General features: G+C 39.9%; 1 protein-coding gene across 4 annotated transcripts in view; it reads left to right on the top strand.

Moving 5' to 3' along the window:
- LOC108665515 (trafficking kinesin-binding protein milt) overlaps nucleotides 1-17,743 on the top strand; it is a 59,798-nt gene that overhangs the window by 29,854 nt on the left and 12,201 nt on the right. For all 4 annotated transcript variants that reach the window (XM_047881965.1, XM_047881964.1, XM_018152271.2 and 1 more), the window contains exons 8-9: nucleotides 16,028-16,104; nucleotides 17,493-17,694. In XM_047881965.1, coding sequence (XP_047737921.1) covers nucleotides 16,054-16,104; nucleotides 17,493-17,694 — 253 coding nt within the window. In that variant the 5' untranslated portion in view covers nucleotides 16,028-16,053. The remainder of the gene's footprint in view (nucleotides 1-16,027; nucleotides 16,105-17,492; nucleotides 17,695-17,743) is intronic.

Here is a 17,743-nt window from a genome sequence, read left to right as displayed (position 1 = left end):
AGCAAAGACGAGTAGGCATCTACAGTAGAGTCGTCTCTTGTATCGTGGATAGCTTACAACTTTATTAGCTGAACTTCGTAACTTGCGTCTCTCGCGCGCCGTTATTGTATTGTACGGCAGCTGTAAAAGACAACGCGAACCAAACATGGGCTAACCCACGTATTTCTGCATTAAAAAGAAAGGATTTAGTAATGGATGTCTGGACAAGTTATTTATAGGCATATCAAGTTTCATAAGGAATAAGAAGAGTGACGTTCTGTTATCATTTCAAATTTCTGATTACTAGGTTAGGTTGACTGCAAAGCTTGTAAACAAATCAGAATGATTCGAAAAATACAGCTTCTGGCGTTCGTGAGTACAAGATATCTTGATTTCTAAACTCGTAATAACTTCATGTGAGTGATGAAATTGGTCTGGTATGTGATGAAATGTTGCTGTGTTGCTGTACCGACCGTCGTGCTTAGAGCATTATTGTGTCGGGCCAACTTTGAGATGACCATTCCATTGTTTGCCGGCTTGTCGCTTTTCTCGCCACTAATAATAACAATACCGGGATATTGATGTTCCTTCTGCCAGATTTAGCATTGCCTGCATTAATTCCTGTTCTTGGCAGTTTTAGTTGCCATTTCCGATTGTGTAACCCTTCCCATGACCCTTTTTCTAACAACTTGGTGCTGTTAATCCATTTTATCTGCTTCGAGTTTCCTTTAGTTGACAGTACTTTAAACGCTTTAAATAATATTTCCATCACTGATGTAGCATTACCTGTATGGAAGACTAGTTTTGTTTACATGCCGTCAGTGTTGCCAGTGTCATGTTACTTCTTACATGACTAACAAGTCTTACAAGAGACGTGACCGCAGTGTGTAGCGAGCCACCGAGAGAGAAGGTGCAGTGTCTTGCCGGTGTAGTCAAGCGGTATTTCGTCGAGTCTAATAGTGACCCAGCTATCGAACTCCTGTATTAACTGCTCGTTTTACGGACTGTGTTTATGAATTTGTGACTCGAAATAATTGAGTCTTGTGTACTTCCGGATAAACAGTCTATTCTTAGGAGTCATGATCGAAACGGGTTCCCTCAACTTGTGCATGTTTCAGCTTTATTTCAAGAGCGACTAACGGCGCTAATGTGCATTTCAAATCTCTTTTGCTTCAATTTTCACGAGTTAGGAAAGTTTTTTTTTTCAATTCTGGATTGTTATTGTGCTTTGTACTGCTCTTGCCTAGGGGTTTCGTAAAACATTTCTTAGCAAGTTGATTGCATAACGTCTGGTTTTAGTTTCTTATCTAAGATCGGCTCTGAGGTAACTTGCATGCACTGTAATGTACCCCGCCATCGTATCATGCATCAACCACTCGACCCTATAAATGATTGTTTGCTTTGCAGACATGCAAGTGGGAATCGCGCTACTTATAATGAGGAAATTTATCACCATCATCTGATTGGGACTGATGATATGATACAGCTTCGATGACGCCTGTTCGGTGTTCAGGCTTGTCGTCTCGAATGTTAAGGTCATTATTGTGTCAGTTTTGAAGGATCAACGAGTTGCTCAACATTTATAGGCCTAATCGCTGCTCACGCTCCTTATGTATGCAGTGTGTGCACGTTTAGTTCAATGCCGCTGAACTCGAACGTCGTCTTGAGCCGTTCTCCTCCAGCACCTGCAAATGCCCACTGCACTTGACACGTGTATTAACAGCTGCTTGGACCAGACCTTATTGTTGATTTTAAATCTTAGTGTTTAATAAAAATTTTGCACTTTATATACTTGAATTTTAAATATTTCTACGATCGAAAATTAATTTTAGCCAATTATTAATTAAACTGTCAAAATTGAAGTAAAAGCAAAACAATGTTCAATTTCAAACAGAGTGGAAAATCTTTAATAACTAGGGTTACAACATTCTCAGACGTTCATCGAATGAGTGCTGTCAAATTCTTTTTTTAGGTATAGAATGACGTAGTAGGAATGTGTTCATCTCTAATTTTGGTACATCACCTGCTATATCTTTGAAAACAGGCATCAAAACTCGTGCACGTTGTTAAATAACTTGAGAGATTTCATTAGTGTGTGAGCAGGCATCAATGGAGTGAGCTTAGTAATCGCAGGATTTATTTCGGTAGGCGTAGGCATCAGTCGCGTAGGCTTAGTAAAGTGTTTGGGTGTAGAGAATCCGAGTGGGTGTAGCGATCGATGCGCTCCTTGGGGCGAATGGCAACTCGTTGACAGCCCGACACCTTTGGCTGACCTGCCCGTTACTTGATGAGAACGCGGCACGATCCAGCTACCCCCATTCTCTTGCGTTTTAGATCGTTCCTAACAAATAAGGGCTTCAAAAATTATTAGAGTAAGAGAACCAGTTCGATATAGCCGACGCTTTATTATGGAGACTGGCTTGAGACAGACAACGCAGTAGGAGAGCCATCATGAAATTCTAAGGAAACCATTATAGCTTCCGTCATCTGTTTGCGATATGGTTCTTGGAAACGACAAACGTGAGCCAACTAATTTTTGGGTTGTTCTACGAATATTGTACAAATTATTTGCCTTAATGTGTTGCAAGAATTATTTTGAACTGTCATAGAAGAAAAGTACCACTCAGGGCAATTCGCATAATTTGTTCAGCTTGCAACTGCACTGTTGGCCCACGCAGAACAATGCTAGTGCAATTCGCTGCGAATGATTAGGTAATCTCTCAATGGCCTCCGTGACACTATGTAATTGCGCTGCTAATTTCAACAAATTTGTTTGCTTATGGATTTGCTGTTTGGCAATTGTTGGCTTTTAATTCTCATGAGTTCTGTATGCAATCATAAACGTGTTGAATAAGTTCATTATATGACCACTGCAATGCGGTATAAGTGAAGCTGTCACGGCATCTCGTTAGAACGCTAATTATGAATCGGTAACCAGTGCTTCGAGTGTAAGTGCACAGCTTTGATTGTACATTGTCATTTTCGAATTCTGTATAATCCTCATTCTTTATGCCAATTCTTAGTTGAACGTCACTATATTTATTTTCGATATGTTAATACTTTTCTCCTTTTATTCTGCTGACTCAGCTTTCCGCCAAGCCTGTTTCCTGACTGTTGCTGTCACTGCGAGAAAAAGTCGTCTAATTGTGTTGGCAGAAAGTTGCAGTTCTGGTATAAACAACATTCTTTACGCAACGTTCGCTACTTTATCTAATCTTCTGAAGTCAACACTTACCTTAATCCTCTGCTAGATCCTTTAAGACGTGCGGCTGGTAAACTCTTTTATCTTGATATTGTCTTTTCTTGTTATCCGCGTGCGCTGGTGTCGCAATGAGCTCGACGCCATGACCTCTCTATAGCGTCATTTAATGTTATTCAGACAACCTTTGCCCCCGCGGTAATGGTTCCTTCGTAATCAGTCTTCTCGCCTCCTAAGCCATTCACCTTCACTAAACTTAAGATTTATTTTCCGTGTCTTGCTGCAAGACTCGAAAGAAGGTTTTCTGGTGTGCGACCTGAAGTTATATTATGTGCTTAGCAGTTGAGGTTCTAATCTTAATAATTCTGATCACTGTCTCTTTGCCATTGGCTAATATAGGCTTATTCTCTTAACAGGTATTGTATGGAATGTTATTGGTTACTTGTTGCATTATAATGACCATAGATATCCTAGTTTTTATTTTTATCGGTCAAATGAAAAAAATTGACTGGGATGGACGTTAATGTAGCACTTTGTTTGTGCGGTGGCTGAGAGGAAAGATAAATCACGGGCTTGGACCCCCCTCTGGAGGATCGGGGGGTTCTCGTTGCCCCCTCCCCCGACTAACGCTGGGATCGACCGTCGAGATTACCGAGCTGTCGTGTGCTGGCTGCAAGACCATTCCACTGGCATCTCCGTCGTTGAGAGCCCCGTGAAGAATCATGAGCCAGCATCCACAGGTCACATTGCTTGCAGTGAGAGCAAAGATTCCTGGGCGACCTCCAGTCTTCCCCGTAGCTTAACTATTGGTGATACTCCCGGAGCCGAAGTAACGCTCAGTGTTGCTCACCCACCACGCCTAACGACCCTGCAAGATCTGAACTCGTGTCACCCAACAGCCTTTCTAGGCAACAGCCTTATACCATACCCGAGGTCCGATGGCTGCCAAAAAGCCTCACTGCCTCCCGTAGTTGAATCGAGAAGTTGTGGCCTTCCGTTGCGTGCAGATCGTTGTAAAGACCATGTAAATGCTCAAATCGTCGGTGCTTCCTCAAACGAACTAGGAGACTCTTACACATCTGAACTTACACACGAAAATGCAAACCGTGATAATATCTGTGGCAATGACTACTATGTTGATCAATATTTAAAGATTTGTGTGAATTCCAGTAAACCACTTGAACGGGTTGGACACACGTGTTTTGACGTCGTCACGACAACCAAAGCTGCCCAGTCGATTGTGGGTGAAACTTCAATTGATTCATCGCGATGTTGCCACAGCCTAACGCCTCAAACAGCGCGTCTAACGCAGTCTCACTCTGACTCTTCTCTGATGAGTGCTAGTCTCCAACTGAACTCAATCAACAACAAAATTTTTGATATTAGATTCTGCGAACAAAATTCTGACCCCTGGAACAACTTGTTACCAACAACAAACTTCCGAACATCTTCCCCATCGGACCAAATTACTGTCAACGATTCCGCTCCGTCAACTCGCAGTGAACTTCATCATACATTTACTGGTGATTTACCTAATGCCGTAGAGCTTGTTCCATCTTTTAACCGATCATCAGAATGCAATGAAAATGGCTTCAATTCTGCACAAACTTTCGAGCTCTCGCACCATCGTCGTGGCTCCGATGTCCGGAGAATCCGAAGCCAAGACTCCGACTTCTCGAAGTTCTGCCGTCGGGAGCAACCTGATGGTGACGAACTTCCTGAACCGGGTGACTCCAGGGTCGACAACTCCCAAACTCACTCACTCGACGGTGGTCACATACAAAATGTATCCCAGTCTGCCGGGCTCTCCTTAACAAATTCATGTTTGTCTTGTTTTGGTCTTGGTGAAAATGCCGAGTTCGCAGCTGAAAGTGCGACTTCGGTTGACGCGAATTTGTCGAATACTCCCGAGGGTTCGGCTAAAAATGATAGTTGTCCCGTAGTGCTGAGTCCTTCATGCTCATGTGATAGTTTAGGAAATAGTGAATTGGCTGTGATTAATGTTAATGTAGATACACTAGAAGACATAGGGTGTGGTGGCAACGATGCGATGCGCGTGTCGCCGTGTCCGTCTGAGCATCTCGGTGATGGTTCCTGGGGATCTCTTCGCCCTTCTAGCCTTAGCCCGGAGGATATGTGGTTCGATGATGCGGACGTTGATTTACCAGGTAATGTTCCTCATTTTTTATAAGTCTTGATTAACATTAATTGTTTCTGCATTGTTACTGTAAGAGTCGCGTGCTAAATTATCAAAGTACACTTACTTCCAAACTTATGTGGTGTATTTTTGCACGAAGTGAGAATTGACGTCTTAATGCAATAGTTAGAGTGTTTTAAGAAAAATTTCTACATTTTTCCGACAAACATGTCCTGCAAGACAGGGATTTTTCTTAGTTTCGCAATAAGTTCACCTTTTATATTTTCCTCTATTCCTCCGTCGACATTTTTCGTGGGAACCATAATAGAAAATGACTTCCACTATTGCAATAGTTCCTGTGACTAACTTGCCCCACGACGGAATGGGATTCCACTACCGCGGTTTAGCTCCAGCATTTGGATCTTTGAAATAAATAAATTGTTTTGCGATATTTACGATATGTTATTGATGCGTATTCATTTTTTATTTTTTCCTCTTGGTTGTTCTCCCGCACAAATGCTCTAAATATGACGCGTGGAACAGGACGAATATTTAAAACCAGTAAATTCTTACCTACAGAGCTCTCAGAATTGTACGGTCCATGCAGGCACGCACGTGCGTTGTTCTAAATGTCATCGATATTTTACGTGAACGATAGTAATCTATAAAAAGTTTATTACTTCCTACTAGAATTCTTATTCGTTCAATTGGTCATAACTTTGAATTTTTTGTTGCCGGATTTACTAAATAAATCAGAAGTAGAATGCTATAAATTTTAATATAGTTTCCATTCTCTTTTGGCTTTGTCCAATAATTAAGCGTGTATATGCTCCAGAAGAAGCTCTCAGCCGCTCTCTTAAATTTCTTGATATATTCCTCGACCATTTTGATTTTGAATGAGAAAATTTTGTACACCGGTGTTCACAGACAACATAAGTATTATGCATTTATTAAAAAAATTATATCCATTTCATTAATTATTGAAAGCTACTTTGAGGATTCTACGCTATTGTCAATGTCATCTTCGATACGAACTCGTAACTTGGGACAGGGTTCCTCCGTATATAAGCTTAACCTTGAAAAGATTGTAAAAGACGACCCTGGCATGACGTAAAATACAGAACAGCCTTGAGTTAGGTTCGATTAGTCGCCCGTTCAGCTGACCCCACCTATCCCCAATAATATAGTCAATATAAAGTATTGAGGTCGGCGAATGCGGAGGGACTACACACACATCAGAAGGAGCAAGGAACGATGTTTGTAAAATATTTTCCAGGAGTAGTGGCATGATGCCCAGACCTCTTACCGCCTCTTGTTTGACCTGCTTCTGATATCCTTTGGCACACATCGCGTCACCAGAAATTTGCGGTTCCGTTTAATTGCCACTGGATCTGATGGACCAGCTTCAGTCTGATGGCGCATTCAGTTCCTATGATTGTGTACGGCCGTTATGAATGGTTAAACTAGTAAGAACTTGTAAGTTATCAGGAGCAATAAACTTTTATGATGATGCATTCAAGTTGACGCTTTGAATATCGCAGTGGTTCTTCGTTTTAATTGTGTGTCAACGCGTACGAAACTATTGGGTTTATCTTCCCTGTTACAATAATCAGTTCCGTCGTGTCAACTCTTAATAATAGACTGCTACGTTTTCAATATTTCTGGTAATCGCTAAACTATCATTCCACACAACTTGAAACAATTGTACATTTGCGAAGGAAACGTTGATATCCTCAATAAAACCGTTATCAGTTTCTAGTAAAGTTTTTTCTAAAGAGAAATGTTTTACAAGACCGTTACCGAGAGTGAGTACCCACAGTGGATACTGAATTGTTAGGACGTTACTCGTATTGTCTGATGACTGCATTGCTTGCCTGGCAGCGCTCAGCGGCTACACTCGCCCTCGGCACGCCACTTGTTAATTAGCGCGCCTGCTATCTTGCCTCAATCGTCTCAACAGTAAAAATTATTTCAAACGCCCAACATTAGCAAATTAATCTTATCCCTTATATAATCCAAAAAATTAATGACAACTTCAGCGAAATCGTTATAAATTTATGGCTACTATCATATGAAAGCAGTTCCCACTTACGCGAAAATGGAATAAATCAATTGGCGGACTTGTACAAAATCTAAATGAGTCAATTTCTACTTTTCGAAAGCGTTAATAAATAATTTTTTAAGACAGCAAAGCAGATAACGCGCAAAGATTTGCGTTTCACCTGGACATGGATTTAATAAACGTTCCGTATTTATGATTTGCTAGTGGAAACTTTTCGACCTCATTTGCATGATCAATCGCTTATTTTACTTGCGCCCGCAAGTGATGCAAGGAATGATGTACATTTTAGTCCCTACAGAGGTTTTCGTATAATTTTCTATTGTGTTTTCTTTCTTTCCGTTTCTTTGTAATGTATAGTTTGCTTATTCAGTTTCTGTGAAAAACATAAGTATATAAGTACCCTACTATTATAGAAAAACTGAATTTTGTTTGGAGATTTCTCTCTTGTATGTTGACATATTCAACAAGAATTTAGGAATTCACTGAAAAAACTCTTCCGCGAGTTTCGGTGAAATAAAAGGTCGGAGTTGTTGGGTGTTTATTAAGTGTGTAATTAGAGTGAAAGCCGTGAGCACGTGCAGCAGGTCGTGTGCACTCGTGCATGCTGTGACCTGCTCGCATTACAGGCCGTCGCTTGCTTGCTGCCAAAATCTTGAGAGCCGCGGCGCTGAGTTCCTGGTCGCAGTGTATATGGGAGACTGCATTGCCATTGCATCATCACTAGCTTATGATGCTTTATTTCAAGCAACGTTATGTTCTCGTCGCGCTCTCGCGCATTTCGCCTTCTCGTGCTGTGTTCCGCTGGCTGAAACGCCGGTTAATTTCTGCTTGTTATAGAAGCTTGCTTGCATGTAGGCTTGCTTTGTGCTGCTCACGATCGTCTCGAGTTGAGACGGAACGTTAACTGAATTTCGACTTTTTCTATACTGAAAATGTAATTTGCGATTTTTTTCGCTAGTGAATGTAAATCATCCTAATAATTAAGTTGGACTACGTTTCGGTTACTCGACATCCCGTTCCTCCCTAGAAATTTAATTTAAAATTTTTACATATCAACAAGTATACGGTATACATATGCCCATCTCGCAAGCATCAAAGTGGTTCTTCGAGTTCATTATGCTGGTTGTTTGGCTGCCATTGCCGTCTTGAATTTTGATAGTTATGTTTGTATGATGTTCTTAAGTATCATGTGAATCAAAGGAAGTTATTGCGTAAGTGCTTCTATGAAGAGAATGCATACTCGATCAGCTGATGAAGGAAGGTCAAGGTTGCGCGGTCGATGCCTGTGCCGCTCTTCACTCACACTGACTTATTTATGTTAACACTCGTCGCAGCTACTACATGCATTGAGGTTTATATAAGTATCAGTTCTGCATGAACATGAAGGCCGAATGGTGGCCATGTGATGACATTACCGTTGGTTTTATTATAGCCTAAACGTCCCTCCGAGTTTTTGACCTGATCGGTTAGAAATTCTTGTAGATCCATTGTACTACTTATATTTGATCATATCCTAGTTTAATAATTTCGACGGATAATTCTGACACTGAGTATCAATCAATAGTAAATTAATATCTTAATGACGACCCAACAACATTCTCATGAATTCTGAAGAGATTAGGAAGAATTTTTTATCGGACTTGGATGTTGTTTATTAAAAAAGATTCTGCGGTAAGAGGGGTGAACCGTGTCCCAGACTTGGAAAGCTTGTGGTAACTTAGGTTATAAGGAGCTCACGCAGGTCAGGCGTTCTGCACATTGTTGCTCCGTGCTGGAATTTTGGGCGCACTTTCACTGGTGGCCTCACGACCACCGATCGATGGCCCCGTTGATGATGCGTCTCCCCGCGCGCCGGCCTCCCGGCACCTGTAGCGAGAGCCCTTCTCTTCCGGGCATCGATCTCTGCTGCTGCTGCTGGTTTACGACTTGATAGTATCTTGTTTATAACATGATAAGTCCAGGTCTCTGGTATTAGCTAAATCCGCGAGCTTAGTACATGATAGTAAAGTCTTGAATATAATTTAAAGGAGTATTTTTAAGGATAAAGGGAAGAGTTTGATGGGTATCTGGATGAGATGATTTCGTTTTTTTTTTCGCAGATAAATAAATTTGCACGAATGGGTAATACGTATGTGTAAACAATCAAACAAATTCTTCCACTTCAAAACCACTGATTGGATATGAGAGGCTTTTTCATGCATTGTACCTTTTCCATGCATTGTAACATTGTACCAATTATCTTTATTTGAGATAATTTAAGGCATGAGAACCATGCATTTTGTTTCATTATTTAAATCATTATTATTTGTTTTCATTAGGTTATAACAAGGGCAGGATCACTGATCTACAAATGGCCGGACTCCCGGACATTGATGGCTAGATGAGACGTTCTGGTTGTAGGCGATCCTTAGGATGACATATTGGCAGATACAGCGGGGCATATGCTAATAAGTATAATAAATAATCATCGTATGACCGAAGTCTATCCTCCGTCATACGATGATAGACTGCGCGACTCATTCTGCGCTTCTGTTGGACATTGGAAGCAGACAAATGAATAGCGTTGGTATTTTCGATGTGGAGTTAAGACGTGATCGTTTAGTCCATTCCCTTAGTCATTTGACAGTTAAATTCTTTCCTTGAATTACTTTGAAGTCGAGTCAATTCATGCACCCGAAACCTTTACTGACGTTTGATACCTCTAGTCCAAATCGTGTCGCTCATCAACGAAGTTGATATTTTCTCAATTAGCCATTGAGTGCCAGCGACCTTCCACTACTTTTACAGACGGGGTCAGGTATATATATACTTCTTTGATATCTTTCACATCGCCCTAGCCCTTTTTATTAGGTTAACAAGCTTTTTGTTCATCTAGCAGTCATGCTTGACTACCGGCAAATATGTTAAAACTAATTATCAGGATGGATGAGGAGTTGCAAGTTGATTTCGTGTACTATCTTCAAAAGTTCACCACACTTATTTTCATTTCATCCACTTGTGACAGATTCGTATAGCCGCCATTTGGAATAGAATATGTCTTTCTTCATATCTTCACTAATGGCTATAACCAGAGTCATTGAGGAAGGGAGTTTCGGTGTCGTGGTATAGTAATTTTCTTGTCGAATGCTAATTAACGTCAAATCATTATATTGCACGAACCCGATATTCTTATTTGAGGACTTGTGTGTTCTTAGAGGAAGGAATGTCTCACGTTGATTAATATCCAGTTAGTGTTTTTTTTTATCTTGTAATTTATAGCGAGACGATAAAGCTTTACCGACTCGCTGCAAAAACTGTACGCCCATTAATTGTGGTCTAGTTGTTATAGCCTTGATATAATAGCTGTCTTCATCACAGTTTTGGATCTCCTATTTTCTCGTGCATTTAAAGTATAGAAGCTAGTATAAGTATTCGATGTTTACTTGAAAATTATTTTTGTGTATTATTTTTAAAATGCTAATTGCTAAGATATGATAATTCATTATTTATTGTTAGAAATTGAAGGAGCCCCTATTTTATAAACTTCTACTCGAAATTATTCCTTCTATGCAATTAGTGACCAGATGAGATTGGACGTGATGGGTGTTTTGTTTCTTCATTTGCGTACGTGCTGCGTTGCGGTCAGCTTTTACTCATGTCTTGATCAGACGTAATTACAGAACATTCGCTGCCGCGCATGCCTGCTTTGAATTCTGGTTTGAGTCCCGAAGTTTTTGAACAAGTTACCTTATATCTTGGCTCAGTATGGTCGGAATTATAAGCGTAGTTTTGTGTTCGGTGTTTAGTATAATTTTTAATTTTGTTTACACTCGAAAAAATACTGCATGGTGTCTTGTGTTGCAGGAAAATTTTCAGCTTATGCTGTTGACTGGGATCAGTTGGCATTTAACTCTTCCTTTATCGATACTCATTTCTAGGAGGAAGGCACTAATGAATGGTATATAGGAATGGGCTTTCTTAGTTCGGGCTTTATTGTGCTTATATTGCCAAGTGAAGTTCTAGCTGCAGCCTGCATATTCTGAGAGGCACGTTCAAACATGCAAGGTGACTCGTGGCGGCTTCTGCATGGGCTACGTGCACCGGAGCTTGCTTTATTCAGGCTAGTCGTTCTGTGGGGCTTTTTGCGGCTTGACTGCAGACTGCATGCGTGGGCCTTTCGATCTCCAGCATATACCTAATGCTTGATAGTCGAATCGCCGCTCATCTGTGATATTCTGACTATTTAGAAGCTCTTGAGAGTCGTACGTTAATGTTTTTACAATTCAGTGGTTGGCACACATCGGAACAAATCGTAGCATATTCATCGACAGCAACGGAAGTATAATAGGCATATAATTTCGTTTCATATATTCATTGTCAAATCATGGTCAAGCGTTTTGAATGGATTTATGACCTAAGTGTAGAAATCCTTACGTTTTATAGTTCACAATCCCGAAAATATAGAAAAAATGTCTAAATAACGTAACGAAGAATTAAAAGACTGTAACATTTTGGAAGATGTCTTCAGAACGTACATAAAACTGACGCCGTATTGAACCAATTGTTAGATCTTCACATTGTTAAACATTAATTTAAAGTTATAATTTCGAGCTTTAACGAACTCAACGAACGAGATAGAGTAAATATGTTGCTCGCTGTGACGAAGAACAATTTCTGGTTATTCCAAACGATAAATTTTTTAATATTTTCTAGCTTTTAAAGTATGTCTCTAACCAGAGGCGCAAGTTTTGAGGTTTGTGTTGAGGTCCTCGTCGTGCCTGATGGAGCGGGTGGTGCTGGGCGTGGTCGGTAGCTTTCGTTTTGCGTGTTGGTGTAGGGGCGGTGATCTACATTCTAAACCTTACACTCGGAAAAATTGATGGATTATGTTGTACAAATAGCACTTGCTTACTACCAGTACGAGCAGAGTGCGGCGCGTAACACTTATACTTCCTTTAGTCGAGCTAAATAAGTGAGTCAGCATGACCGACATAAAGGCAAAAAGTGCATCTCTATTTGGACAAAATTTCACTCATTTCTCACAGTTTAGACCAAAATTCGCAGCATTTGCAAGTCACACATTATCTTATGTTCGCAGCACACACATCTTATGTTATACTTCTTCTTATCTACTTCTTATCATATACTTCTTTGTCCTAGTCTACTTTTGTGGTAATAATTAATTGGATTAATTCAATTGAAACGTCTGGAAACGTACTGATGCAGCTAGTCCTTGACCCGCGCCTGCTACAGTTGATCACGTGTCATAGACATTATTGAATTACAGACCAAATTGCGAACAAAAGTCTACGGTGCAACCTTGTAGTTATTCACTAGTTATTCAGGAAACTTATCTCGGTTTTATAATTGTTCACGTAAAAAGTTTGTATCCATAGTGTTCTTGAGCTCCAAATCGTGGGAAGCTTTTAACTAAAATTAAATCAAGTTTTTAATTATTGAATTACCATCCACAAAGCTAAACGACCTGAGGTGCGTGATAAGATAGCCAACAAGAGCTGCTCCACTCATTGGAATGAAGCACAGGGCAGCTTTGCGGCAGTGAAATCTTTTTTCTTCTCAGCTGATGAAAAAAATTCATATCTCCAGACGATGTATCTGCAAGATAATGTCATTGATGCTGGCTTATCACTCGTATGAAAACAAACATCAGACGTATTCGTTCAACTCGAGTGCAGAACGCATAAGAGTTTCTTTCCTAATTTATACACTGGAGCTTCGATTTAAAAGCTTTATTATTGCTTTCACAAACTTTTTACTTTGACTGTTTGGTCAAATGCGTAACTTTTTCTTATTATAATTTATTCTTAATATATCCAGATGGTTTCCAGTTTTGAAATTCAATTCAAACAACTATCCGCACAACCTCTGTAATTCTTTATTTCATAAGTTTAGACTGCGTGTCTGCAGCCTGTAATAATGCATCTCATGTTACCTTGATAATTTTAGACTTTCCAACTACACTAGCGGTACTGTTTTCTAGCCCGGAACTGTTAGCTGCTGTGACGGCCATTCGCATAGACTGAAATTATGTTCTAATTTTTTATCCGCAATCTCAACGTATAAAATGTCGCAGTGATCAAGGTTTCTGTTTACTTTATCGCCTCCGACCGTAGTTTCTTGATGTTATATTCAGGGCGATCACTTCCTGGGTGGCAATACAAGCTACCTGCTTAATTACATCTTCTGTTCTATATTTTATTTATATATTATTAAGCAGCTGATCTTAATTCCATAACAAATTAATTTTATATGTGTACGAAATAAATAAACAGTATGAAGCAAGATTGTTTACTTCAAGGTCTTTCTGTTGGTCCCACGGAATGAAACACTTGAAATCTGAAGCTGTATAACTAAGAAGTTGATAGTCCTATAAATGATGAAAATAGATTACAAAATCACGATTGTGATCAAATGAGATGAGTTATCGTCCATATAGATGATTATCCTCTTCAAAGATTCCCTTACGTGGGTTCCTACGTTTACTACGTCGTAATATATATTTTTGAAACATACGATAAAATAATACCCGCATGCGTTTAAAAGTTACTTTTTAAAGACAACACTTCTAAATAATCCAGCGTCTCCGGCGTTTCACATGTACAATGAATTTCTAATTTTATTATGAAATTTTAAAAATTAATTTTCTAATTTTATTTTTAACATTAAAAAATTGAAATTGAAAAAAATTAATCCGTCAATTGATACATGCATTGTTTCCAACTTTACGCAAGTGTGCAAAATATCAGATCGATTGGACAGGTAGAAGTGTGTTAAATATCAATTATAAGATTTGTAGTAGCCAGACAGACAACCAAGAAGTGAAGTTAAAGAGAAGTGTTGTAAAAAGCATTAGTTCGCCTTAGGTAGCTACGTGATCAAGTGACTCGCTCACAGCTAATGTGTAATCACATATCATAGTCCAGTTCTTCCTGTAATGAGCGATTAATAATGAAGTAAACGACGTCAACTGCAATGTTAAAAATCTTTTTACCAACGAAGTTCATTTATATTTCTTTAGACCTCAATATCGCCAAGCTGTCATGCATTCGCAATTTCCATCCAAAAACATGTTCCTGGATTTGATGTAGATTATTATTACTCCAACGTACGTGTGCTCTATACAGCATTGTTGATTCTTGACGTTAATTCTATTGCATTGCCGACGGATATATAATTTTTTACTCTAGATGTCACAGGATCGTTAGGATGCCGTTTGCGGAATATAAGTCCAGAGCAAGTAAACGACAAGCATTAGTTTGCAGCTGCACAGGTGCGTGCCTGCGATACAAACGCTCTTGCTGAACTGCAGCCCCGGACCCTGCGCGCCAGTCTTGAGCAAGAGCGCGTGATCACAGGCAGTACTGGGCGTTGTTGGTGATGGTTAGAAGAGAAGAGCCTTCCATCCGGCCATCTCACGTTGAAAATACGTTGATTAAATGCTATTTCGAAGAAATCAACGCGTATTCAACGTTGTTTCAGTTATTTTCATCGAGGATTATTTGTTTTTAAAAGGTCACAGCGCAATTACAGACCTACTTGAGTATAGTTAGTTATACTACTCTTGCTACTTCGGTTTACATCATACCGTATTCAGGCGCACTCTGCTCAATGATATCTTTGACTTTGACAGCTATTTGATGCTGTACCGATTGTCCGTTGCCGTGTTTGCGGAGTCTAGAGATATAAATGTAAGCTATGAGCGTCCTGGTCTCGAGGAGTAGGACTACATTGAAATGTTGGACGCAACGCTGCACTTCGTGTGGTGTAACGGCGATGGTTCTTCCATGGCGGTTGAGACTGGGGACCGTCCTTATGCTTACCTCTGGGATGATTGTCACGCTGCAGGTACAAGCGCTACTATGGGATTGTTACGGAAATGATTGATATTTTAATGTGCTTGATACTAATACTTCCAGTCATTACAGACGATGGAGTCGTTAGCGCGCAAATATTTGTTCATGTGTATTACTCAGTTTCTGTGTCATATGAGGTCATCGCGGTTTGATGCGTAGAAAAAGTATATATAATCGGTAATATTCAAGACTGTTGGCATGATTCAAGCGTGCTGATGTTATTTACCTTGTGTAAAACATTGCCTTCGTTATGCCTGGCGACGCAAAATTAAGCAGTAACGCTGCTATTTGCAAGCTTATATTGTCAACAAGAAGATGAAGTACAGTGTGAATAATAAGGAAGGTGTCGACCCAATCTTGTGGCTCATAGATGAAAGAAATTCGCACCGCCAGAGCTGCAAATAATGTGCGATGTTAGCCTTATCTCGATGCCTTAATTAATCTGACTTATCTGTTAAACTTCTTGCACGATTTTATTGTGCTTCATTTTAAGGCGTCCTTAATTTAAGGTCTTAATTTGTGCTTCATTTAAGGCGCTTCATTTTAAGGCGTCCTAATTATTGTGCCAGCGTCCTTAATTATAGTAACATGCAGCTAGCTTTTTGGTTATCAAAGTGTAATCTATCTTGTTTTATTTTTGGCAAGTGCCTCAATTGAGGTTTTCGGCACCTTCGAAGGTGCACTTTTTATGAACTGGCTGGTTAGGGTTAGGCAGGTAATTCAAAATACATAATGGATAATATTATTATTACACGAAACTATTTATTATTATTATATGAATCTATTAATATTTGCAGTGTTATGCGGCAGTCGGGTGAGCCAGATGACCAAGACCTACAACGATGTGGACGCCGTCACCAGATTACTCGAAGAGGTGCGTACCTTCCTCCTCTTGCTTATTTTTTGTGCTTGTCTTAATTTGTAACAAGAAATTAATTTGCCTTTCAAAATTTAATTCTTTATATAGACTTAACTAAAAGACGCATCAGAAAGAGAAGTTGAAAAGCCTGACAATAGTGCTCATTCATGCCTAAAATTTGCCCAAATTGAAACGAGAAATTAGCTTACATTTCAAAATTTAATTATTTTAAATGGACTAGCCAAGTTGACTCGTCAAAAAGAGATATGAAAAAGCCAGACAGCAGCGCACACTTTTAGCGTGCATATTCCTGGCGATGCTGCTGTGCTGCTCCCGGAGATCGATATGGTGATGTCCTACGCTGTCATTATTTCGGTCTCGGTATTGATGCTGCGTTCCACGAGTCGTGGCTGCGTTATTTCAGTAAGAAGAAGACCGAATATTCCTCACAAATACAGATGTCGTTTTTTTAGGGATGAACTCCCGTCAATTTAATCTGCATTTTTCTCGAGGATTACGTATTGTTTCACTTCTGAATAAAAACTTTTCAAAAATATATATTCAGAAGATGTAGTCAGTCAGTACCGGTTAATTCAGAAAGTATTCAGAAATAAACAAATTAATACAATTTGTTTATAGGCTCTTTCCAATCTACACTCGACACAAATTGTTGTTGTCCCACCGACCCTTGCCGACTTTCCATGAATCTCTTGAAATGAAATCTTTGAACTGTAACACTTGTCACTGCAGTTCCCTGTCGTCTCATATCGTTATTACCTTATATACTCAAGACCTGTAAGTTTGCTCAACTTAGGTCATTAACATTCAAATAACTCCGTTGGTCGTAGATTTCGTCCATCATTACATTTTTCTCTCCCTGGTGTTGTCCTTACTCATCATCCGTTTTTTTTTCTATGGTTAGTGCTTAGTGGACATAATGTCCACTATTGACACTAATGAAGAGCGAGCTGCTTATATACAGTACGTGAGCACTAAGCAGTAAAGAAGTGTAATTTTTTTTGTACAGCAGTACTAACGTTTGCTAATCAGTGAAATGAATGATCTTATAGCGTTTACTTCAGTTCTTTTATTATGGCGGGACGTCAGCTCTGTTGTGCCATTAACTTACAGTTGACAGAAGACAAGTTATTAAAATCACGTGTAAGTGTTAACCGGGTATCAGCCTTCACTCAACCGTTCCTTGAACTTTAAAATGACTTGAGTTTTGCCTGCACATGAACTCTTGTTTTCTGTTACGTTCCCGTTAACAGAAGATAAATTATAATTATCACCTGTTAGTGTCTTCTGGGTATCAGGTTTCATTTCTACAATCATTTTGTTTTGAAATTGAAAATGACTTTCGAACTAACCCTTACTTTAGTTCTTGTCTGTTGGGCCTGCAGAAGGAGAAGGACCTGGAGCTGGCGGCCCGCATTGGGCAGCAGTTGGTGTGCCGTAACCGCGCCCTGGAGGAGCGCCAGGCCCTGCTGGAGCAGGAACTCCAAGCCTCGACTGAGGCCAACACACAACTCCAGCACCAGCTCCACCTCAAATCCAACCTCCTCTCCATCTACACCGACGACCCCGACGACAGCAGCAGGGAGAGTGAGTGCGATAAATATGATGCAGCTTCACGACGGCGTAGCGGGGGTTG

Source organism: Hyalella azteca, unplaced genomic scaffold (assembly GCF_000764305.2).
Source record: "Hyalella azteca isolate HAZT.00-mixed unplaced genomic scaffold, Hazt_2.0.2 contig9256, whole genome shotgun sequence".
NCBI classification, from domain to species: Eukaryota; Metazoa; Arthropoda; class Malacostraca; order Amphipoda; family Hyalellidae; genus Hyalella; species Hyalella azteca.
The sequence above is the reverse complement of the archived record's forward strand: the minus strand, read 5'-3'. Positions and strand labels throughout refer to the sequence as shown.